The sequence below is a fragment of the Kogia breviceps genome, chromosome 1 (assembly GCF_026419965.1).
Source record: "Kogia breviceps isolate mKogBre1 chromosome 1, mKogBre1 haplotype 1, whole genome shotgun sequence".
Taxonomy (NCBI): Eukaryota; Metazoa; Chordata; class Mammalia; order Artiodactyla; family Physeteridae; genus Kogia; species Kogia breviceps.
Genome location: NC_081310.1, coordinates 103,881,108 through 103,905,803, shown reverse-complemented (window position 1 = coordinate 103,905,803; position 24,696 = coordinate 103,881,108). Strand labels below are relative to the sequence as shown.

The 24,696-nt window shown below is 34.9% G+C and overlaps 1 protein-coding gene across 1 annotated transcript in view; it reads left to right on the top strand.

The window, feature by feature from the left end:
• The window catches only part of DPYD (dihydropyrimidine dehydrogenase), an 817,352-nt gene that overhangs the window by 389,568 nt on the left and 403,088 nt on the right, over positions 1–24,696 (top strand). The window contains exon 12 of the mRNA XM_059043609.2: positions 3,623–3,807. Within this exon, the coding sequence (XP_058899592.1) occupies positions 3,623–3,807 (185 nt within the window). The remainder of the gene's footprint in view (positions 1–3,622; positions 3,808–24,696) is intronic.

The window sequence follows — 24,696 nt, the reverse complement described above, 5'->3', positions numbered from 1 at the left end:
TAATATTCATTTAACACTTCATAGGATATGGCAAGCAGTTATTTGGTTTGCAAATGTAAATATACATTTTTCATCCCCTTATGCTTTCATTCCTTCTAAGCTAGATAAAGGCAAAACAGAAGATATCCTTCTGAGACTTATTTTTATTGTATTCCAAGTTAAACGTATCAGCAGAGATGTAAGAGAGCCGTGAGGAGTCCATAGAAGGATAGTTACAATGACGAGGAGGATGAAAGTCCCTCTAAGAAGAAGCAGCTAAATAAATGAACTCCTTCCTGACAAATTATGAATAAAAGCATATAGATTTTTTTCAGTGAATCCTTAATTTGAGTTCTAAGTTAAATACTTTGGAGCTTTAAAAATATGATCAAGTAATAGAAATAGCTACATTTCAAAAGAGTCATCGAAATCGTGAAAAGTGTTATTAGGATCCACAATCAGAATCAACAAAGTTTCAAAAAATTAATTAATCCCCTCTCTCTGTCCCTCATGTTTAAATATTGAGTCCACTGTGCCTACAGGGAAACGATCCTAATCATTTGATGTTCAAGTTGTAATGAATAGTCATTCTTGTGTTAGCTGCTTAGTGCCACTGATTGAAAACAGTTCTGACCCACTAAAGCATCGCTTATATTCTTATAAGCTGTCCGTGTTCTATTTTTTTCATTTTTTTTCTATTTTTTCAATGATCCTTTATCATTTGGACAAAGAAAAAGTTAAAATATTAGATATTAAAATGCAAACAAATGATCTCTGTTTTGATTGATGTAAGCTTTGCTATACTATTTAATAACATCATAACCAATTGCTTGATCTCTCATTTTTTCTATTTATTTCTTAAATGAAACTATGAACATGTTAAACTTGAAGCCCTCTAAAAAGAGTAGGGGGAAAATTAAATAGGTGATTTTCAAAAGGGGGCTGAGATCATTTTTACTGTGAGAGAAAAATTCTGTTTTGGAATACAGTGTCATAGTTATTTGATTATTTGTGAGGTTAGTTGCATGTTACAAATGATAGAAAAATTAAAAGTTTATATTCAGGTCTGACTTCAAGTTATAATTGAGTTAAATATTGAGGAAAGAACATATTTTAAAAAGTAAACATGAGTATGTATGAATGTTTAGAGACATAAAGTAATACAAAGTGTATCCAGTGGAAAGGCCCATGAGTAGAATAGTGCTTTTGAATTCACAAATAAATATTCCTAGGTTGGCTTATAGTGTTGGTGCTAAATATTTTAAGAAATGCAAGAATTACTTATTAAACTTCTAATAACGTCTACTATTTATTGACTGAGTTAGTGATAGAGCTCTAATATTAAAGTGAATCATACCATATGCATTTGTAAATCATAAAAAAGTTATAAAGCACATTACTTATGAACTTCAACTTAATTCAGCAAGCATTTATTCAGCACCTACTATTTAAGGTGTACTGAAGAGTAGATTCAAGTTTTGCGAGACCTGAAGCCTATATAACTTGAGGACTTTCTATAAAAAAGAAAAAAATTACAAATTCAAATTTAGGCCTTGAAAGAGGCCCATGCAAGTGAGGGACCCTGAAGCTTAATCTTCAATAACTTCACAGTATATATGTCTTTGACTCTAATAGCTGCTGTGGGAAATCAAAGATAACTAAGGCATAATCCCTGCATTGCTCAAGCTTAGAGTGAAATCTGTGCTAATCTTCAAGGATATTCTTGTAAAAAAATGAGGAAAATGTATAAAAGAGCTTTGATCTCCTAGTGAAATAATTTTGAATTCCTTCTCATTTAAAAACCATCTTTATTTCAGATCTCTATGTAGGACAAGGTTGTATCAAAGTCTTGGACAAATAAGGTCATTTCTTGTACAGGAGAATTATTTTTTACCCCTTGCATGTGAGTGTGTGTGTGTGTGTGTGTGTGTGTGTATGTATGTCTCTATACCATTCAATGATGGTGTGTTACAGTTACCATTATTATAATAGGTTGAATTGACGAGCCATGCTCACTATCGACGTTTTGCAACTCAGATAATTGTCAACAGATGGTAGTGATGATCTGTTATGCAACGGGGAACAAATGCTAAAGGTCTCTTTTCATGTGACCTTTAAAGACAATAGAAAAATCTTCTCAGAATGCCATTCTGTATTGAAAATAATTACATGAATATTTAATTTTACTCTCAATGAAGGGTGAAATTACATCAGAGATACAAACAATAGAAGATTTTAAAATAAAAACCTGAGCATGATGGCATTGATCCATCTACTCATCATCCATCCATCCATCCATCCATCCACTGAATTGAGTGTCTCTTAAGATTTAAGTGCTGTGCTAGGCTTGGTGGCACAGTGGTAAGCAGCATAGCATGGACACATGCTTGTTCTCATGGAGCCTACAGTCTTGTGGGGAAAACACAATCAACTTTAGTCCCTTAATAGTTTTCTAGAATTCTAATATTCTTCAAGTAGAAAGCTACAAATATGCACCAGGGTTTTATTTTTATGTTTTTTTTCCTATTATTTCTCAGAAAAAAATAATTTTAGAATAACATGGTTTACATTTGGCTATTTTATTTTAAACTTAAATCATTCATCTATTCAACAACTAATTTTTGTATTCTAAGAACTTCCAATATTTTCTCCTTTTGTTTATATTGTTATATTTTCTTTTCAATTGGAATAAAAAATAGCTCCCTTAGTCTATCTTGAGAAGCTGTGCTTAAAATTCATGATATGAATACCTGGAAAGAACATTTTATCTTAAACACTGGCTCAGTTTGCTCCATCATATATGGTACTGTCTACCTTTCTTCATTTCTTCTCTAGATCAACCCCTTAATCTAATCTAGTTTCTTTTATCTCTTCCAAATATCCAGATCGTGTGACTAGTGAGTTTCCTTTAGGTAATTTTTCTTAAAGGGACTCAACCTCTTCCTTTTCCTGACATGTTTAGATTCATTGGAACACAGCATATTTAGCAGATAATTTAAATCTCGTTTACAGAGCAATTTCCACAAGGAACTAATGTTAATGGTTGCATTTGTAGATTTTTACAAAATAAAACAGAAATTTCTGGCTAAATGTAACTGTATTCTGGGTCCATTAAATCACTTAACATTAAGTTTAAGTAATTTGATGGAAATGTAGAAGATATTGTCTTGTTTGGTTCATAAAACTTGCTGTGAAAGGAAGAGATTGGCAGTTGATTCAAATTCACAATATAACTTACATCTGTGTTACACAGGAATAAATTTGGGATCATACGAATAGTAACAAATTTGTGAAAATAATGGTCATGGACAAAGTTTTAGAAAATGCATTTTATAACAATTAAAATATTTAAAGGACTGTAGTCTGCCAAACTTCTTACACATAAATACCAGATCTGAAACATTGCCCAAATCTGTGGTCTTTAACACCTACATGTGAGTTTTATTTTGAATTGGTTAAGTCAGTACACTTTGAATGTGTTGTTAACTAAGATATTTCATTAACTTTCCATTTTTATGGTTCATTAAAAACAGTTGCTTGAATCCCTAGAACAATAATTACATCATAATTTTTCTTAATTTTCAAATTATTTTTATGTGATGCACAGATTAGTCATTGCCTGTTGTCTTTCACTTTTTTCCAGTAAAAGAAGCCTTGAGCCCTATAAAATTTAACAGATGGGATCTCCCAGAAGTAGATCCAGAAACTATGCAAACCAGTGAACCATGGGTGTTTGCAGGTGGTGATGTTGTTGGTATGGCTAACACTACAGTGGAATCCGTGAATGACGGAAAGCAAGCCTCTTGGTACATTCACAAATATATACAGGTAGGTGTTTGCCATTAATTTCAGTTAATTTTTTCCAATGGATAAGTACTTCTTTATTTTTTCTACTCATTCATATGAGCATTTCTATAAGGTATATAATAACTGTATATTCAATAGGTCACATACATATTTACTTGGATAAAATTTTTTAAATGTGGACTGGATAGTAGACCTGTTTAGGTGATTGAAAATTCATTTGTGCATTTCTACCAGTGGAATACTATGAAGTTATTCATCCTGTATTCAAAATATTTATCAATGCTTAAAGACATGGATAATACATTTATCAAATCTGGATGATATACAGTATGATATAGAATCTATATTCCTAATAATCTTGCATGGTCCAGAAAATTATGTTGTCTGTCCACGTGGATCAGTGAGTTCCTATTCAAGTCTTAAATTATACGCACCTAATTGAAAAGAAAACAAATATTTTATAAATTTCAATTGTAATTATTTTTTTCACTATTTGCTGTTATGATACAAATGCAGAATGTAAAAATGGTAAAATATAAAGTTAAACGTACTCTGGTACAGTAATTTTGTGCTCTTGGGGAAAAAAGCCATATCTACTAGATTTCAGTTGTTTTACTTTTTGACAAAATGCTCTGTTCTTTTCTTGCTTTATAATTTAACTAAATGTAGACACAGTGACCTCATTTGCATAAAATGTTTCTGGAAAAGTTTGCTCTTGTAAATAAAATCCTTATTTTTCTTTCCTGTTCAAGAAAGGCTCTAAATTCTCGGTATAATTCCTGCCTCCCTTCTTTCGGTTTCTTTGGTTTCTCACATGCTAGCAAAATTTACTGTCTTTAATGTTTCCTTGAATATTTTTCTTCCTCTTTGTCACCACCATTTAGTCTATTCTGGTTGTTCTCTACTCTTTCTGTAATTCATCCATGACTACTTACTTACTAGGTTGGGCCTGGACTTGGTACTGATTACATCATATTTTTTATGTTCAGTTAACCAACCTACTCCTACCTCACCTCGGCATCTCTCATCTTGAGATGTTGGGATCTGGGCCAGAGTGTGGTGTGGTGTCCCATAGAGGTAAAGCTCTAAGAATGGGTGTAAACCACAGCCTACTTGTTGTGCATAGAGACAAAGGAAGCAGCGTTTTGGGGAGATGATAAATCTAAAATTAAGAATTCTGTCCAAATCATTCATAAATTAAAAGGGACTATGCTAGGAAGAAAAGGGGAAAAGGAATGCAATTTTAACAGACAGAAATCTGGGAATACAAAGGAGACATGTCGGTAGTGGTTTTGGCTCTAGTTGCTGCAGCATCTGTATTTTGGAGAGTCCGTATGGCCTCAGTAATTCACAGCAGGAACAGTTCAAGACAGCTACCCAGGATGGACTCCTGTTTTGGCTTTTTCAATTTTTCTGTCCCAAAACTCCTTTAATTTTCTTATTCTACTCTTATTTCTTATTTTCATAGTGTTCTCCCAAGGCTCCCAAGTGCATAACTCCATAATCTGTATCACCAGTAGGGCGTTCTCTTCCATGATCCACCTGTCTGCTAACATCTTCACTTGTCTAAACTACATTTCAAATTCACCACTCCATTTGGATATATATCTTGCCTACACTTCAAACTCACTTCTTTTAAACCAAACGTGATCCCCTAAACTTGTTTCATCTCTAGTATTTAACATTTCTGATTCCTAGAGTCAAATCCTCTACATCAGTCATCCTCAAACTGTGGATTACTCAGACTAATAAAATTTTCAAAATCACTTTGGAAACCAATATAGGGCTGATTGCTTCTTGTTTTGCTGTGTAGCAGCATTAAAATAAACACTCAAACACATGAAATTATAATATTTACTCACATTTATTAACGAGAAAGTTTATGAGAAAAGTAGGAAACAGCACAGTCTCAGAATAGAGATAATTCTTAAGAAAACACAGTTGAAAGATTTATGCCTAGTGTGTTAACACACCTATTTTTCTCATAAAACAGCACTGCTGTACACACCCTTATTTATGAGTTATTTATCTAAATTTTCTTTTCTTCTCTGTCTCATATATGCCTGGTCAATTCTATCCCTGTAAAGGTGTTCATACACTTATTTTAATTTGCTTATTTTTTGTGTGAAATACAATTTTTGGTTGACCAGACATACATCTCACTGACCAGTCTGTTAACTCCTTGAAGAAATGAAAGTAGACCCAGGAGAAGGGAGAAAAGCCTTTTGTGCTACGCCAGATAAAACCTAGTGAAGATGTGAATTCAGTTTGCAGAAGGGAAATGGTGGGAAGGCAGAGATGCTAGAGAGATTTGAAAAGGTAAAGTTGAACATAGGCAAGTGGAGAATGGCGTGTGTTATTGTTTTCTAAATATTTAAATCCATTTGTAGCTTTTAAATTCAAAGACATAGAGAATGTTTACTATATTTTATGATGATGGTGGTTTTGTAGTGCTTCACAATTATCATTCAGAAAGATTCTTAAGGGTATTTTTTTTTTTTTTACTTCACTGTTATCTTTCTACTTCCCTGAATCTGATAAATGTGTGCTGATAAAAATGAGCAATCATTTTACTTAGTTTCCACTTACTCATGAAAGGAAAGACACAGTCTCTTAGGTATTACGAAAAAAAAAGAAGTGCATGTACTTTAAATATATATTGCTAGGAATGATGGTGTTTAAAATATAAAAAAATTAAAAATTTGTGACCAGTACAAGTTTTGGGTTTGGCTGAAGAATTCAGATTTGTCAAAGAAAGTATTGAATGGCATTTTAGAAATGCGGTAAAAACAGAAGGTAGATAAAATCTCTGTCAGGTAAAATGAACACTTTCACTATTCTGCGAGGGTGTTGGATACAAAGTGCTAAGCACTTATGAGACTGAAAAGGAACATATAGACAAAATAGGATTTTTCTCTCTTTACTCTGTCAGTAACTTAGTTCTGGCCTCTGTCACCTCCTAAAATTGCCCCCAATTTCCCCTTGTCAAATCCAAGGCCCCTATGCTGCAGCCAGAGTCATCTTTCTAGAATACAAATTTGATCCTAATTTCCTCACTTAAAACCCTTCAGAGGCTCCTCTTTATACTCAAGATAAAGTCCAAACTCCTTAGCTTGTGATACCAATTTGAATTTCCCCTAACACATCAAGATATCTCCTACATCTGGGCCTTTCCTGACTCCAGCCATTTCACCTGTCTGTATCCCCCTTGTCCCTCAGGTTTTGCTTCCTTCTCCTCTTCCAGAAACACTTTCCTTCTAGTGTATTCTTTAGCATCCTATGTTTCCCTAATTGAAGGCTTCTTACTGGTCTGATGCTACTCAAGCCAGTGGCATGCTAGTTTACTAATATACCCTCAAAATAAAGAGTGTATTCATCATTAAATAGGAAAAAAACGTAGGGATAATTGATTTTAAAGGAATTTAAAGAAGAGTTAAGAAAACTAATATATCTGTTATATAAGTTAATTAGCACTGTAAATAACTAGTGTTTTCTTACCAATGTAGCATTAGTTTAGAAAAATTTATATAATGCCTGAAGAGTTTTCATGAATGAAGGTTTATAACACCTTGTTTTATGTTATACTTTGGGGAAACATGCAACACTAGATAGTGGACTTAAAAAAATGATTTTATACATACATTATAGTATTAATTCATACATGCAATCATTGCAATTGGATATTTAGAATTTCTTTGAAATATACTTTTTCAGGTACATGTGATTATTTAAAGACACACATGTTGGGATTTCAATAATTCCCATAGTTATCTGAAGTGAGCTTCACTTAAAATTTTATTAGTTAATTTAATCAATTACCACTTATTGAGTACCAACTGTTGGGTCTAACACTTAACTTTAGGAGGGTACCAAAGTGAATAAATGAGTAGGAGTATAAAATAGAGTAGTTAGAAATTTGAGCTCTGAACTAAACAGGTCTGATTTCAACAATACTTTCAAACTATATGACCTTGGGAAAGTCACTTCATTGCTCTAAGACGTGGTCTTCATAGGGGTAAAGAAATGATTTCTTAATAAAGGAGCAATAATAAAGTTGCTACCCTATTGGGTTTCAGGGAAGAATACATAAGGGAATTTATGGAAAGTTCTTAGTAAAGAGTCTGGGCTCTAAATATTTATTGTTTGTGAATTATTAGAGATTATTCCCTTTGGACTGTTAAAATTATAAAAAATTATAAAAATTATAAAATAGGAGATTTGAATAGAAAGTCAAAGTATAGTATTTTAATAGATGAAGATTGAAAGAGGCTGTTTCAGGTCATGATAAGAGCATTTTATCTAGCCATTCATTTATTCATCCATATGCGTCCATCTGTCTATCCATGTAGTCATTCATGCATGGATTCATTCATTCATTCAGTAAGCAGTAGTTGTTTAAAATGGTACTTTACAAATAGTTTTGGACGCATACATATAATACAAAATAACAAATACAGTAATAAAAAATGTAAATGCATGAGGCAGTATGGAAGAGATAATGATTGATTCTGCCTGGAGGTGGGTATCATGATATGGAGTGAGCAGACTTCATAAAAATCAAGATACACATAAAGAGGGAAGATAAGAAAAACTGGAAGAATGCTGAATGGTTTGAATCGCTGGAACTTAAAGAAGCCTACTGGATAAAATTTCATAGCTTGCCCACTGTGCAAGGGCTACCCAAACAAGGGTACCGGTTGGCTGAAATCCAACCAAGCTCCACTCACCAAACAATGGCATCTTTTGCTGTTCTGTTTCTATTCAGAGGCAGGAGTGCCTTCCTCGAATTTTCACAAAGGTGCTTTCTTCCTGCTCCCTAAGCCTTGTACCTGTGCTACAGCTTTTTTTTTTTTTTTTTTTTTTTTTCACCAAAAGGCAGTCTGGGCTAGTGGAGGCCCTGAACATGGAGACTATGTAGGAAAAATGGGAGAAAGGATCTGGGGTTTATTATACTGGGGTTAGAACACGATGAGGATACCCAATTTGGGAATTTAATTTGGAGTATGTAATGAGGCAGGAATGTGGTAGGAACTGTTTGAATGAAGAAGTGATAGTGTCAGATCTGGAATTTATAGAGAGAGAAATATTTTTCATTTTGTCAGCATTTCCCTCCTTGTAAGTCATTATTTTAAAATATTAAACTTGCTCTTCTTTAGTTGTACGAATAAGTGATCCAATATGACTTCACCTTACTTGTTTATAATACTATGATATTAGTGGAGTCCAGGCATATTTGAGTTTTCTTCTTTCACTTAAATGAGAATACTGACTAAGATAATTTTGACAGTGTACCCAAAGAAAGAGTATGCAACTGAAAGAATGACTACAGGTAAACAAAAAAATTCTATAAATTTTCAAATTTGCACTTCTACTTGTATCTTTGTAATGGATTTATTTAACTAGTGTGTGTGTGTATGTGTCTGTGTGTGTGTGTGTTCATGTATGTGGACAGATGGATAGATAAAAACCTCTGTAATGGGAAAAAAAAGAACCACATTAACCCATCAGCCTTCCTTCTCTAAAGGAGCTTATAATGATGTTTGAATTCAATTATTTCATCCACGTGAAATAGTTAGAGAAAAATATATACGACGTAATAGAAAGCTAAATTTACTATAACAAATAAATGCTAAATTAGTCAAGAAACGGAAATCAATGTTGACTAGAATTATTAGAGATGACTCAAAAGAAGTAGTCCCTGATTTTTATCCTCCCTGGAACATGCCTTTTATATTCACTTGTCAACCATTGAAATAACAGCCACTAATTGTTTAGCATCTATCATACATTGTACAGTTTTTGGTTATAATGACCCTGTTAAACATGCATCATTATCTATGTTTCATAGCTGGTAAAAATACTTTACCAACTTTACCTACTTTACTTTAGGCTCAAATGATAAACCTACTCAAGGTCAGTATCCTGTTAGAAATGAAGCCAAGATTTGAACACACAAATGTCTAGCTGTTAAGTTCCCCTGTACTGAACTACTTCCCTGGTACTTTTCAACCCTGGAATCTTAGTTTTCTTGCCAATTAGCAGCAGTCCTTGATATCTTCCCCTACAGTATGTGTTAAAATTTAAAAATATAATAATGCAGTAGAACTTCTCCTGAGAGTTCCTCTGTAGTTTGAAACTGAAATTAGAAGATTGTGATTGGAGGCTGTACTCTGTGTATAACTTAATTCTGGTTAAAAATATACCTTAACCAGAATGATTAAGTGTATAGAAAAGTTCTAGGAATATGAACTTCCCAGAGAAAGAAAACAGAGGGGCAATTAGCTCGATTAAAGACTATTTAATTATTAATTGGAGTAAAAATTAGACATTTAATTATATAGATAAATCCAGAACATTTATCAATGATAAATTGGTTAAATCCAGAACATTTATTTAAAAACACAGGAGTACAAAAAATTATCTTGTCCTATGAAACAATAATCAATAATTTTTTGGTTAATCTGAAAAAGTTAAAATGGGGACATAGTAAAAGAATATACACATATATTAAGCATATCATTTTATTTTAATGCATTTAGATATTTTCTCATTTTCATTTCTCTTAAAAAAAATAAGCAGGGCCAAGGTCTGTTCAATACAGTCACTGTAGTTCTAGAATATTTCTTATCTAAACCTAACTATAATATATTGTCTACGACTTCCATTTTTGTATTTTAAAGTGGAGCCACATTTTCAAGGAACATACATAGCAATTTTCTGGGTTTTTATGATCACCCTGAAGCCATTTCAGTTGTTTCTGTCACACTTAATTTGACAGCAACTGTTTTTTAGTAACTCACCTTTTTATCATATCTTTTGAAAACATTCAACTTAGTTTTCACAGAATCAACCCTCTTTTTTTTCACATTTGTATAGCTCATCGATTTATATAATTTTTCTTTACACCTTGAGCCAACACAAATGGGATAAAGAGTGTACAACTGACTCTTAATAAGCACACAACTCAACAAGTGGAGTAGAAGGTTCATAGGCACACAGGAGCACCCCACCCATTACAAAGATTCAGTACTCCTTGGCCTTCCTTTGTATATCTCAGAGAGGAAAAGGAGAGAAGAAGCTAGTCTAGTGAATCTGTTTGGTGCAACCAACTTGGTTAAGAGAGTGTAAAAGGTGCCTAAGGTCCTCCTTTACCAAAAAGTACCTTAATACCTTAATACCAAATGTTCTTTACAAAAATACAATCATTCAGAAGATTCAGCACTTACTTTGTTCTAGTATTGACATACAAACAAAAATTTAGTCACAAAACGTAGAGAGAAAAAAGGCTATATGATATCTCACCATGCTATGGCCTTCTCTGAGAACTTGGAGATAGAATACAAGCTAAATTCCTGTAAGTCTAATCCTAGATCAGAAGTTCATTTTTCCTAAAGTAATCATGGTAGTTCTTAGAAAATGATATTGTAAACATGAGACATTTTGTCAAATAAAGCAATCTAAATCTATGGAAATTATCTCAAAAGTCACTGGTTTGATTACATCATTAGAGTGAGTGATCCTTTAGTCATGTCACTATTCTGTGATTCAGAATTCTATTTTAAATTCACTATCTCTTATATGTAACATTAAAAAAACACAATATTGGGCTTCCCTGGTTGCGCAGTGGTTGGGAATCTGCCTGCCAATGCAGGGGACACGGGTTTGAGCCCTGGTCTGGGAAGATCCCACATGCCACGGAGCAACTAAGCCCGTGAGCCACAACTACTGTGCCTGCGTGTCTGGAGCCTGTGCTCCGCAACAGAGGCCACGATAGTGAGAGGCCTGCGCACCGCGATGAAGAGTAGCTCCCGCTCGTTGCAACTGGAGAAAGCCCTCGCACAGCAACGAAGACCCAACACAGACAAAAATAAATAAATAAATTTATTTTAAAAATTAAAATAAAATAAAATAACACAATATTTATTACTGGTAGTGGAAGGGTTTATCTAAATGTACATGCTGCTGCTATGAAAGCAGTTGTGGTGGTACAAAGATAAATATTGAAAGGCAAAAGACAAGAGTTATTAGTGGAAGGATAAATATGGAATGAATAGAAACTCAAATAAAGGACAGAATTTGTATAGAGCTTATTCAACTATAGGCAAGAAATGAAAAGGATAACACCTGGTTTCTTTTAGGTAGAGTTCATGAGAAACTGCAAAGGGTAAGGAAGGAGGCATTGGGTCATTAAACATTAAAAAAATTGTTTTGGTTACTGAGTTTACAAGTGACTTTAGGTGTCACTGAATACTTAGTTACAGAATAGTTGAAGTTAAATAGTTACAGAATATTGTTTATTGGCAGTTAGCATTTGAGGTCAACTTTCTACAACAGCAAAAAGTTAATTTTATTATTGGTTTAGTTTCATTGTTCCTTCTATATATACATGAGTTTGTTGACATGAATGTTCCCAAATGATATTCTTTTTTTTTTTTTTCATTCTCAAACTTTACCCTTAATTAAATAAGCTGTATTCCTATAATAAGTATCCATGTTAAGGTGCCTGATACTATTATGATTATTTCATTTATGATTATTTCTTTATGTTATACTTTCCATTTTGTCAATCCCTCCTGAAACTAATTCTTGTGGCAAAATTATCTTAGAACGTATGTACAAGATACACACGTAAATATAGCATCATACTAGATCTAAAATGTCTTTCTTAACCCTGTAAGATCACAGAGCACAGGTATCTTTTAAGTTTTAGTTTTCTACAGTGTTTTTTCAGCTCAACTTTTTACAGTGTTGTTCGGCTTCAGTGAAGCTTATATGATATTTTAATGAAGGTTATAATGAATTTCTCTCACAGTTAATGTGATTCTACTCAGTTTTATGTAGTATATGGGTATATTTTGAAGTAGGTGTTTGTAAAGTTCTTCAAAACTATCATAAATTCCTTGCATGGATGACCTGTTTCTCTACTGCTTGAGGTTTTTGTGTATTTTCTTTTGGTTTCATTGAGGCACAAAAGAATAGTTAGTTGTTGAGAGAACTAGATCTCTCAGGGGGTTAGTAATGAGATACAGAGCCTTTAACCTTTTGGTCACTAGTTCAGATCTGCCCCAGGTCAAGAGTGACAGAAAGTCATTACCATCCATCTGATGGTAGTTCAATAGGCTATGTGAAACAAATTTGTGGTTTCAGTACCTAGTGGAGAGAGAGACATGCCATAGTCCCACCATATAGTGAGTCCAACATGGTAGTTGTGATTTTAGTTTGAAAAGAGTCATCCAGTCATTGCTAAGTATTTCATTTTCTCTCTGTGAGCTGAGACTCCTCTTGGTGGATTTGTTAATGGAATGTTGTGAGAAAGCTAGGTTTGTGTTCATGTTTTTTTGTGATTTGGGGCCATGAGATTCCCATCCAGAGGAATCCCTATCTGTCATTGTCTCTAATAGGGTAAATTTCAGCCTCACTAAATTGACTTTTAAAAAGTGATTTCAGTCTCAGATGGTGATTAATTCAAGATTCAAAGCTACATCATTCATGCCTGCTGTTTCTTCAATGCCCTTCTGCATATATTTTTTAAATGTTTCATTTTCCTCTTTAATCATTAACTTTATCTACATTTGGACATATGACTGAACATTTAGAGAGGCCTATTCATTCTTTTGAATCTTTCACATGGGAAATACTGAGTTAACAACCAAGAATAGAAAATTGTAAGGACACTTTGAAGATGGGGAATTCAAAACTGGGCACAGTGCAGAAGGATCATTGCTATAAAGCTAATTGAATTATGTGCATTCATATCAATAAATGAAATCTTTCACCTTCTGCCATCTTTAGGATTTGAGATTATGTGAAGGATTTTATCTATCTAATACCTTTAGTGAACTGTCAGGTTATTAAAACTTTTTGATTTGGGGGTCTCTTCAAAAGGTCTCTTTCTAAAGAGAAAAAAGTCCTATGTTTATACTTGAAAGATTTATAAGATCACAGCATTTTCTTAATACTGGAATATTTACAATTTTATTTTATATTGGGGTCAATGATTTTCCAAACAAACCCACACTGTTGGATTGTTAAAATTTTAAACCTATCTCTCATAATATCTATGATGTGAAAGTAAAGCCCAAAGAATGGTAGTGACAGTGCCTTATGTTTAAGATTTCTGTTCTGGACAAAGATGAACAGTTGCTAAAAAAATATGACAGTCTGGGATTTTAGAAAACAAACGTAGAAGAAATTATCTATGCCCAAGTCTCTCTTGCTTAGAAGACCTTCAGTGCCAACTTTAAATAAAAGGCACTTATCATCATCATTGCTTAAAATATCACTTTAATTCCACATCTTCAAAGGCATTCTTTTGCCCTGAAATATACCAGTGGTTTCTACAGTATCTGAAGAACTATGATTTGAGAATTAGAAATTTAAATCGCACAGGCTTAATATTAGAGTATTTCCGTTACCCTTTGCAGGTTTTGAGGCAGCTTATTCGACCTTACAGTCTCACCAGGAAGCTAATGGGAAAGCCTTGCAGCAATCTTCACAGGAAAGTTTCCAAATGTCAAGTGTCATCTTTCCAGCTGTTAGATGAATGGGTAGCCAAGAGGCATTTATTTGGGTGTGCAGCTCCTGTGAAATCTGGGTGAGGCAGGAGAAAAGGCTATAATTTGGTGGTTAGTTTACCAGTATTGGTATAGTTGCAAATATCTTAGCCAGGCAAAGGACTTCATTTGTGGTTTAATGATTGACAGCCAGCTACAGTCTTCTTCTACTTAGGGAATAAAAATGCCTTTCAAAAAAGGCATCATCAATATGTCATACTAATTTTTGAATCCTCCACTGCTTCAAATAAAAACAGTCTTATCAAGGGAGCTCGTTTCTTCTCTAAACCCTTCTCCAACTGAGAGGAGGTAAGGCTTTTCAAATGACAGCTGTATTAAAATCTTGAGGCCTATTGAAAAAGTGTCCTTTAAGATATATTTCAAACTCTTTAATTCCTGTGTTAAAAGAAAATTGGTATAAATCATTGGCCACTGTCAGGCTGAAAAACAATGAATATCAATAAAAAGACAGTTTTAAATTATAATGGATTTAGTTTGAGATAGTGATAGCCTCCGAAAAATAATATTGAAGTATGTCATGGCTAAATGCTGTTTCCATGCTAAGTTTTTCCACTTGGTCAGGATCACAGTATTGAGATGACTTCAGCCCAATTTCTCATTGGGAAACTGGACCTTTAGACTGAAAAAGAATCAGAAGTGCATGTGATCTCATTTTTATCCCTTTCAATGGGAAGTAGTAAAGTTAAATTTGCTTACAGTTATTGAAAAACAAAGTCCATTTTAAGTGCTTGTAAATAAGCATACAATAAATCCTATAGTGCTATCTATAGAATTTGCCTTTGGTGATATATTCATGTTAATTTTTGGTGTATTCCCTAGCTAATGTTTAAAGTAATAAGTATCAGAGACAATACTTTTTCTATTAAAAATTCAATTTTAATAATGTGTAGCTTTTTGTATATGAAGGGGGATTTATTTTTTATGTCATCTATATGTTGTAAAAGGAAATCAAGGAAAAAATGAGGAATGAGCCTATATCTAATGGAGCTATCAAAACAAAACTATCTAGTTGGTGATAGGGGAAGAAAATGCCATGACTAATAAGTAATTTTAACGCCTTTTATTGACTTTGTATAAGGTTCCAAACCTTATTAAATGGCAGCATTTGACCTGAAAAGTAATTTAAAATGAAATTGTCTCCATAAAGGCAGAATATTTCCTTACCAATATAGCAGTAGATTGCTACTTCAGGCAGATAACTCAAGATTAGAATGGGTAGAAAAAAATAACTGAAAAATCTGATCCATGCCATACAGAACCTGATCTCAGCGTATGCTGATGTTGAATGAAAGAACTTAGCCACTGCAGTGTCACTTGGTCCAAATGGGCTATATACAGGTGTTAAGAATTCTATGCCAAATCTTTAACACCTTGATGCCTGGAGCTGTATGGTGCTAAGGACAATATCACAGTAGAACAAAGAACTAAAAATCTTTAGGTTGCTGGGGGAAATTCAAATGCAAAATAACTCAGCTGAAAATTTTAGCTAGAATTTTATTCTGCATTCAATGATTTAGTAAAGTTGACTCTTATACAAGTTGTAAAGAATCCGAGTTTGGGATTGATATGTACACATTACTATATTTAAAGTAGATAACCAAAAAGGACCTACTGTATAGCACAGGGAACTCTTCTCAATATTCTGTAATAACCTAAATGGGAAAAGAATTTGAAAAAGAATAGATACATGTATATGTATAACTGAATCACGTTGCTGTACACCTGAAACTAACACAACACTGTTAATCAACTATACTCCAATATAAAATAAAAATTAAAAAAAGAAAATTATCCTGATAAGGTGATATAATGGAAACCTAAAAGTCAAGAGACCTGGGTTCAAGCCCTGACTTACTTATTCATTGATTCTCCCTTCAGACCTTTGGGAATATCATATTGCCTTTTGGTTATCTCACTAATGGCTCTGAGGCAGCAAAATGTACTTATAGAGGTGGAATTCCCAGTTTAAAGACTTGAAACCTGTTAAAGTTTCTGATGTGTTATCTTGTGCCTCACTATTTTCATCCATAAAAAGGACAAAATTATAATTTTTTTATGGTTCTGAAACCCAAATGATACATGTTAAAAATAAAGAATCTAATCTACTGAATACCTGCTACATGCTCATTTCCTTTTTAGGAGCTTAACATTCATGTTACACTGAAAAATTACCTCTGGAGTAACCATTTTTCCCCCATTTTACAAATTAGAAAACCTATGCTGAAGTTGGTTGAGAGAGATATGGATATCATCTGATTCAACCCCTTAATACATAGGGCAGGAAGCTGAAGAACAGACTTTGAAAGATTAAATTCAAGTTATAGGAGAATTGAATAATAGAACTATCTTCTGAAAGGGCTTTAAAATAAGTATGTTAAAGATCCTCAAAGAGATAAAGACAGCAATAAGATCCACAAAAAAAGAACAGGAGAAATGTAATGCCATCGTTAAGGTGTTGAAACTGTGTGATGGCCATGTTGGGGCTGTAGCCAAGTTTTTTCATCCTCAGCCCTGCTGTTCTTTTCAGTAACTGTCCATCCTCTTCCTCGTGGTGTTCTCTTGGCTGAACTTTAGCTGAGCTTGTGGAAGGTAGAACACGTAGGTAAGTTCCTGCTAGTCATCAGAGAACTCTGTACCAGAGTGGGGATGAAAACAAGGGGACTGGGCTTTTGTAATCCATACAACCATCCCTCAAAATGATGTTATTTCATTTTTGGATGACTTAGCATATATTGCATAGTCACTGCCTGCAGGACAACATCCCATGGGAATGTAGCCTTCAATGCGATGTTTTGTCAGTTTTGTTCTCTATGGTATCCTCGATGCCTAGAACAACGCCTGTGTTATAGTAGGTGATTGGACAACAGACGCCCGCCATATGGTAGGTACTTGATAACAGTGGTTGAAAAATTGAACATGCTGAGGATTACAGGGCACGTGAGGTTTAGGAAGTAGATTTTACAGATGCACTCGGATCACTGGTGATAAATACTACTTTCAACTGCTAAAACAGGTGGTGGGGTACAGTTAACATGGAAATGGAAGGGTGAAAATGAGCATAACAGTGTTACAATTTTTCTCGTTTGATTCCCACAAAATCCTTCACAATCGTTGTTTTAAAGATGAGACAAATGAGTTTTAAAGAGGCCTAACTGACTTGTTGAGAGTGGCAAAATAACCTCTGAGAGACTGTACTGGTTTTCTCCCTGCATCCTATCCCCACCTTAGCCTATATCAGAGACTTCTCCTAGAAATGCAGAGTTAATAGCTTAACACAAAAGTAGGGATTGCCTGATAGGTTGTTGACTTACAATTTTGAGCTTTTTATTCCAAGTCTTAATGTTTAACATTGCTGCTGTCACCTTTCTTAAATGTCAGCTTCTGTTATTTACCTTCATCACTCTCACCTTGCTCATACTGACTCCTTTGTACTACATGGATTTGCTGTCAGGCACCACCTTGTGCTGGTCACCAGGCTTTTCTTACACTAGTCATTGACATCTTGTCAGCAGTGTCGCCGCATTTGCCCCTGGGCCTGTGAATATGGCAACTGTTACCTTCTTGACTGACACTTTTGAAAATTTGTCAACATGTTATTTATTATTTGGGAGGGATTCATGGCTAACAGAAGCCATTTCTTAAAGTACTGTATTATCCTTTTAACCGACCCTTATTGTTGTATGAAGTAAAGGTTCTGTGTAATAGTCTACCTGCTGTTTTCTTTTCTTAAAATTAATTAATTTCAAAATTAATTAATTTTATTGAAGTATAGTTGATTTACAATGTTGTATTAGTTTCTGGCATACAGCAAAGTGATTTGGTTATACAAATATATATATTCTTTTTTTTAATTCTTTTCCATGATAATTTTTTACAAGATATTGAATATAGGTCTCTGTGATATACAGTAGGGTTTTGTGATTCATCAATTTTATATATAGTGATTTGTATCTACTAATCCCAAACTCCTAATTTATCCTTATTCCCCCTTCCCCTTTGGAAACCATAAGTTTGTTTTCTATATCTGTGATTCTGTTTCTGTTTTGTAAATAAGTTCATTTGTATTATTTTTTAGATTCCACATATAAGTGATATCATATGCTATTTGTCTTTCTCTGTCTGACTCCACTCAGTATGACAATTTCTAGGTCCATCCATGTTGCAACAAATGGCATTATTTCATTCTTTTTCATGGCTGAGTAATATTCCACTATATATATATACTACATCTTCCTTATCCATTCATCTGTAGATGGGCATTTAGGTTGCTTCCATGTCTTGGCTATTGTAAATAGTGCTTCTATGAATATTAGGGTGCATGTATTTTTTCAAATTAAAGTTTTCTCTTGATATATGCAGTAGTGGAATTGCTGGATCATATGATAACTGTCTTATCAGTTTTTTTTTTTTTTTTTTTTTTTTGCGGTATGCGGGCCTCTCACTGTTGTGGCCTCTCCCGTTGCGGAGCACAGGCTCGGGACGCGCAGGCTCAGCGGCCATGGCTCACGGGTCCAGCCGCTCCGAGGCATGCGGGATCCTCCCGGACCAGGGCACGAACCCGTGTCCCCTGCATCGGCAGGCGGACCCCCAACCACCGCGCCACCAGGGAAGCCCTGTCTTATCAGTTTTTTAAGGAACCTCCATATGGGTTTCCACAGTGGCTGCACCAATTTACATTCCCACCAAGAGTGTAGGAGGGTTCCTTTTTCTCCATACCCTCTCCAGAATTTTTTTTTTTGTAGACTTTTCAATGGCCATTCTGACCAATGTGAGATGATACCTTCTTATAATTTTGATTTGCATTTCTCTAATAATTAACGTTGAGAAATTACCTATCAGCCATCTGGATGTCTTTTTTGGAGAAATTTCTGTTTAGGTCCCCTGCCCATTTTTTGATTGGGTTGTTTATTTTTTTGTTGTTATTGAGCTGTATGAGCTGTTATATATTTTGGGAATTAATCCCTTGACAGTCTCATCATTTGCAAATATCTTTTTGCATTCCATAGGTTGTCTTTTTGTTTTATGGTTTCCTTTGCTGTGCAAAAGTTTATAAGTTTGATTAGGTCCCACTTGTTTATTTTTGCTTTTATTTCTATTGCCTTGGGAGACTGATACTTTCTGTTTTCTTAATGGATGATATTATACTTAGTAGAAGGTAGAAACCAATGTTATTGCTGTAGCTAAATTGATAAATTGGGCCATTCATTTCAAAGTCATGAAAAGTGTATACCAAAACTCTGTTGATACACTCATGACCCTTTTCTCACCTCTTTCTGGTATATGCTCAGGTGTTACTTTATTAAAGAAGCCTCTGTGGGTACCAAATGGAAAACTTCCCTGACCTCATCCATACTATTCCCTAACCCACATATTCTGCATTCTGTTTCTGAGGAAAAAACACTTTAAGACACAATATTTTGGGTCCCTGGACTTAATACCAACATGTATGTGTAGAGAGGAAGTGGTTCTTTACACCACCAAGCAATGCTCAGGACACCAGTTGGGTATCCTACAATTTAACTCACTTCTGACACTATGTACCTGGGGATAAGTGTCATATCCCACAGGGAAGAGGTCAATCCCACAAGACTTCCTCCCTTCTACCACTTCAGATACCAGTCACCAAGCCCAGGTTATCACATATGTGTTTCTGACTAATAGGCTATAGATTGGAGGTTCCAGCGACCCCCCTCTATCTTAGGATGCCAATCACAAGAGCAGGTTGTTATCTGTACTTCTGACAAGCTATAAATCAGATGTTCCCATGATCCCCTCCTTGGGTTCAATTAATTTCCTAGAGTGGCTCTTAGAAGTCAGAGAAACATTTTACTTGCTAGATCACTGGTTTATAATAAAAGGATATAACTCAGGGATAGCCAGATGGAAGAATTATTATATAGGGCAAGATATGGAAAAAGGGCATGGAGTCTCCATGCCTTCACCAGGCACACCACTCTCACCCAAATCTGGTGTTCCTACCTTGGAAGCTCTCCACATCCTGTTCTTTTGGATTTTTATAGAGGCTTCATTACCTAGGTATGATTGATTAAATCATTGGCCATTGGCAATTGATTGAACCTCCAGCCCCTCTCCCCTCCACTGAGGTCAGGGAGACAGGTAGGTGGGACTGAAAGTTCCAACTTACCACAAGGTTGATTCTCCTGGCAACCAGCCCCCATCCTTTGGTTCTTTCCAAAAGTCACCTCATTGACATAGCAAAAGACACTTCCCATTGTTTTCATCATTGAGGAAAGTCCAAGACTTTTAGGAGCAATGTGCCAGAAAGAGGACAAAGACCAAATATATATCTTTCGTTATGAATCACACTATCTCACACACACACACATACACACACACAGAGATACACTAATCTATGTTTGTATTTGTCTCCCACCCCCTAGCCCCCATCACTCTGTATAAGATCCATGAAACTAGAAAGTATAATTTGTTTACTGCTGTGTCCCTAGACCTGGTCGCAATGTCTACCATATAGTAAGCGCTTCGTAAATATTGTTGAAAAATTGATCCATGAAAGATAAGATCCATGAAACTAGAAAGTGTAATTTGTTTACTGCTGTGTCCCTAGACCTGGTCACAATGTCTACCATATAGTAAGCGCTTCGTAAATATTGTTGAAAAATTGAATATGCCTAGGAAACATTTTAGATCATGGGACACATGAGATTTAGGAAGCACGTTTTACAAGTTCACTTGACTCATTGGTGATACTACATTGGGTTGCTTTATTATTCAGCTCAGGCCACCATAACAATATACCATGAAGTGGGTAGCTTAAACACCAGAAATTAATTTTCTCACAGTTCTGGAGGCTAGAAGTCTGAGATCAGGGTGCCAGCATGATCAGGTTCTGGTGAGGGTTCTCCTGGCTTGTAGATGGCCACCTTCTTGCTGTGTACTCACATGGTGGAGAGTGAGCTAGAAAGAGAGAGAGAGAGAGAGAGAGAGAGAGAGAGAAAGAGAGAGAGAGAGAGAGAGAGAGAGAGAGGGAGAGAGAGGAGCGCAAGTGAGCTGTGAGCTAGCTCTCTGGTGTCTCTTCCTATAAGGGCACTAATTCCATCATGAGGGCCTCACCTTCATGACCTCACGTCCTCATCTTAACCTAAGTAACCCTCAAAAGCCCAGTCCTAAATGCCATCACCTTGGGGGTTAGGGCTTCAATATATGAATTTGGGGAGAACACAGTTCAGTCCATAGCAGTTGCTAGAAGTGCTGGTACTTGGAAATGGGAGTAAAGTTTTACATGGAAACTGAAGAATTAAAGAAAAAAACAAAACAAAACATGCCAGGTAGAGAGAAGAGTACATGCAGACCCCCAGGGAAAGATAGAGTTTGGTGGAAGTAACATGTGACTGATATGTACATATATAGAGAGAGTGGAATAAGGTAAGTTTGGATAGGGACACAGGACCAAATCATGAAGGATCTTGTAGACTATAATAAAGAGTTTGAATATTAACAAAATGCAATGAGAACCCAATGAAAATTTTTAAACAATCAAATTTATGTATTTAAAAGGCTATTCTGGTGCAGAGTAAAGAGTGAATTTCAGTAGGAGACAAGGAAAATGGGGAAACTGGGGAAACCAGTAAGAAATAGTCCCAGTAAGAGATAATGGTGGCAGTGAAAATGGATGGAAGTGCTTTGATTCATATATTTTGGAGACACTGTCATTAGATTTGCTGGTGGAAAAGAAATGGGGAATGAGAGAGAACAATATGAAGAATGATTCACAGATTTTTGGCTTAAGCTGGATAAATGGCAGTGTCATAATAAAGTAAATGGGAAAAACTAAGGGAGGAATAGTTTTTTTTTTATTGAAGAACAGAGGAATGTTTACATGATACTACTTTAAGTTGCTTAACAGCTGGTAGTTAGGGGTGGAGGTAGGGTTTAGATGGAGAAAAAGATCCCATTGATTTGAGTTAATATTTAATTTTGTAGCCTTATTTTGTGTTCAGGTTACAGATATCTTATGAAAAGCAATGTGAATATAGTCCTTTAAATAAGTGAATAAAATGGGATTGTTATTTTTTAGAAACTTTTTTATAGACTCATATCTTTTTAAAATTTTCATTATAAATAATAATTTCTCAAGATGGAGAAATGAAGTCTGATTTTATTTTATAATTATAATCACTGTACCTAGGCCTTTCCATCATGGAAACAGCTAATCCAAATTAATTTCTGCCTTGTAAGTTTTTTCCCTCAGATATTTCTTCAAAGGGCAAAGTAACTGAGCTGGAGTTAATTAATGCATTAATCCAACCTATGAATTAATCTAGCTGTAAGTACCTGCACAATGTTATTTATTCTTTGCCTTAAAATAATCTCAGGGTGGATGTTTCTAGAGCAGCTGTACCCCAAGATAGGGACCATTATAGTTATATCAAAATGAAATATAAATAAAATGAGTAAGTGAAAGCTGTTTGAGGATTTTAAATTGGAAGCAATATAGTGATAGTTATTTTCTCTTCTTCAGTCAAACATAACACTACCAATAGTCTTGCTTTTAACAGTGCTTTCTTAAAAAAAATCATTCTACTAAAGCAAATTAGGGAAAAAAGTGAAATTGGGATACATAATTATGATGTGATTTGCTTTTCCCTCAACAGAATAGCAATTATATATGCAAATTTCTCTGTCTGTGATTCCCTGACCCAGCCAGGTATAATAGAAGAATACCAGTGATAATAAAATAATAGGTCATTATAGTGTAGCATTGTACTTGTTTTTATTTCTATTTTCAACTGAAAGGCATTATGATTGATTATCTCATTAATATCTGACTGGTATATACTTTTCTTTCTTTCTTTTTTTAATTTGGACCTTCGGTATAAGAGTCTGTTCACCATTGTTGGTTTTTTGTTTTTAATTAATTAATTTTATTTTTGGCTGTGTTGGGTCTTCATTGTTGTACACAGGCTTTCTCTAGTTGCCGTGAGCGGGGGCTACTCTTTGTGGTGGTGCCTGGGCTTCCCATTGCGGTGGCTTCTCTTGTTGTGGAGCACGGGCTCCAGTAATTGTGGCATGCGGGCTCAGTAGTTGTGAGTCGCAGGCTCTAGACGCAGGTTCAGTAGTTGTAGTAAGCACGGGCTTAGTTGCTCTGCGGCATGTGGGATCTTCCCGGACCAGGGCTCAAAACCATCTCCCCCGTGTTGGCAAGCAGATTCTTAACCACTGCACCACCAGGGAAGCCCTATTTTTCATTTTTGATAATAGATTTTTCATTGCATGTGTACATGTGTTGTGTGTGATGGTTTAATCAAACCATAATGAATAATTTTTAAGTCAGTTTCCTATTTTGAGGGCATTAATACTTTAGAAAAACAATGTTTATGTAAATAGGGACAACTTGATATAATGTAAGGGAAAGCTCTGAATTCAGATCTTGCTCTACCATGTATTAGCTGCTTATCTTTGGACAAGTAATTTGCTTTCTTTGAACCTCACTTTTCTCATCTTCAATAGGAGAATGATGCCTAACTTGAAGAGTTGTGATCAAAAAGAGAGAATAAGTACAAAACACTTATCACTGGGCCCAGCATAAGTATTATTTGCAAATAGACAAGTATCTTGTTCATTTTGAGAATAAAGTAAGTGACCTATTTTTACAGTGGGCCTTAACATTTGGAAAATATATTGATGGTTGTCAGAACTAATGCCTTTTAAGCAGATAAGCACTTTTTAGAGTATGTGCCCAACTTATTTGAAAATTGTAGACATTTAAGATGATGGTAGCTAAACTTGAATGTTTCACTTGAGGATAAGAATTAGGAGAAGCATTAATACGGCCAAAGAAATTATTTTCAAGCTTGGATGCACAGTGCAATCTCCTGGAGAGATTTTTAAAAATTACAGTGCTGAGCCCTACTCAGAGCAATTCTGATGTAATTAGCATGGAGACTCTCTTGCCAAGACATCAGAATTTTAAAAAACTCTCCAAATGTTTTAAAATGTAGAGTTAAAAATGTCTGGGCTAGACCTATAAAATATCAACCATTCTGGATAATGAAGCAGAGGAAGTAAATTTGCAGAGACAGAATAAACCTAGATGCACACAGAAGAGAGAGCAAGAGACAGATCCTATGGCTTTCCATGAGGATTCCCAGCCCTTCCTGGATGCCTTGCTGTTTTCCTGCTGTTACATGAGATACTTCTATACCCTCATAATAACCTTCTGAACCTAGTTTCTGTTACTTGGAACCAAAGGAGTCCATTTGAATCTGAAAGTTAAAAGTCATGGAGGGCCGAAAAATGTGTTATTTTAAGCTGGATCCTGGAGAAATTGTGAGGTGAATTTTTACGTCACTTTGTG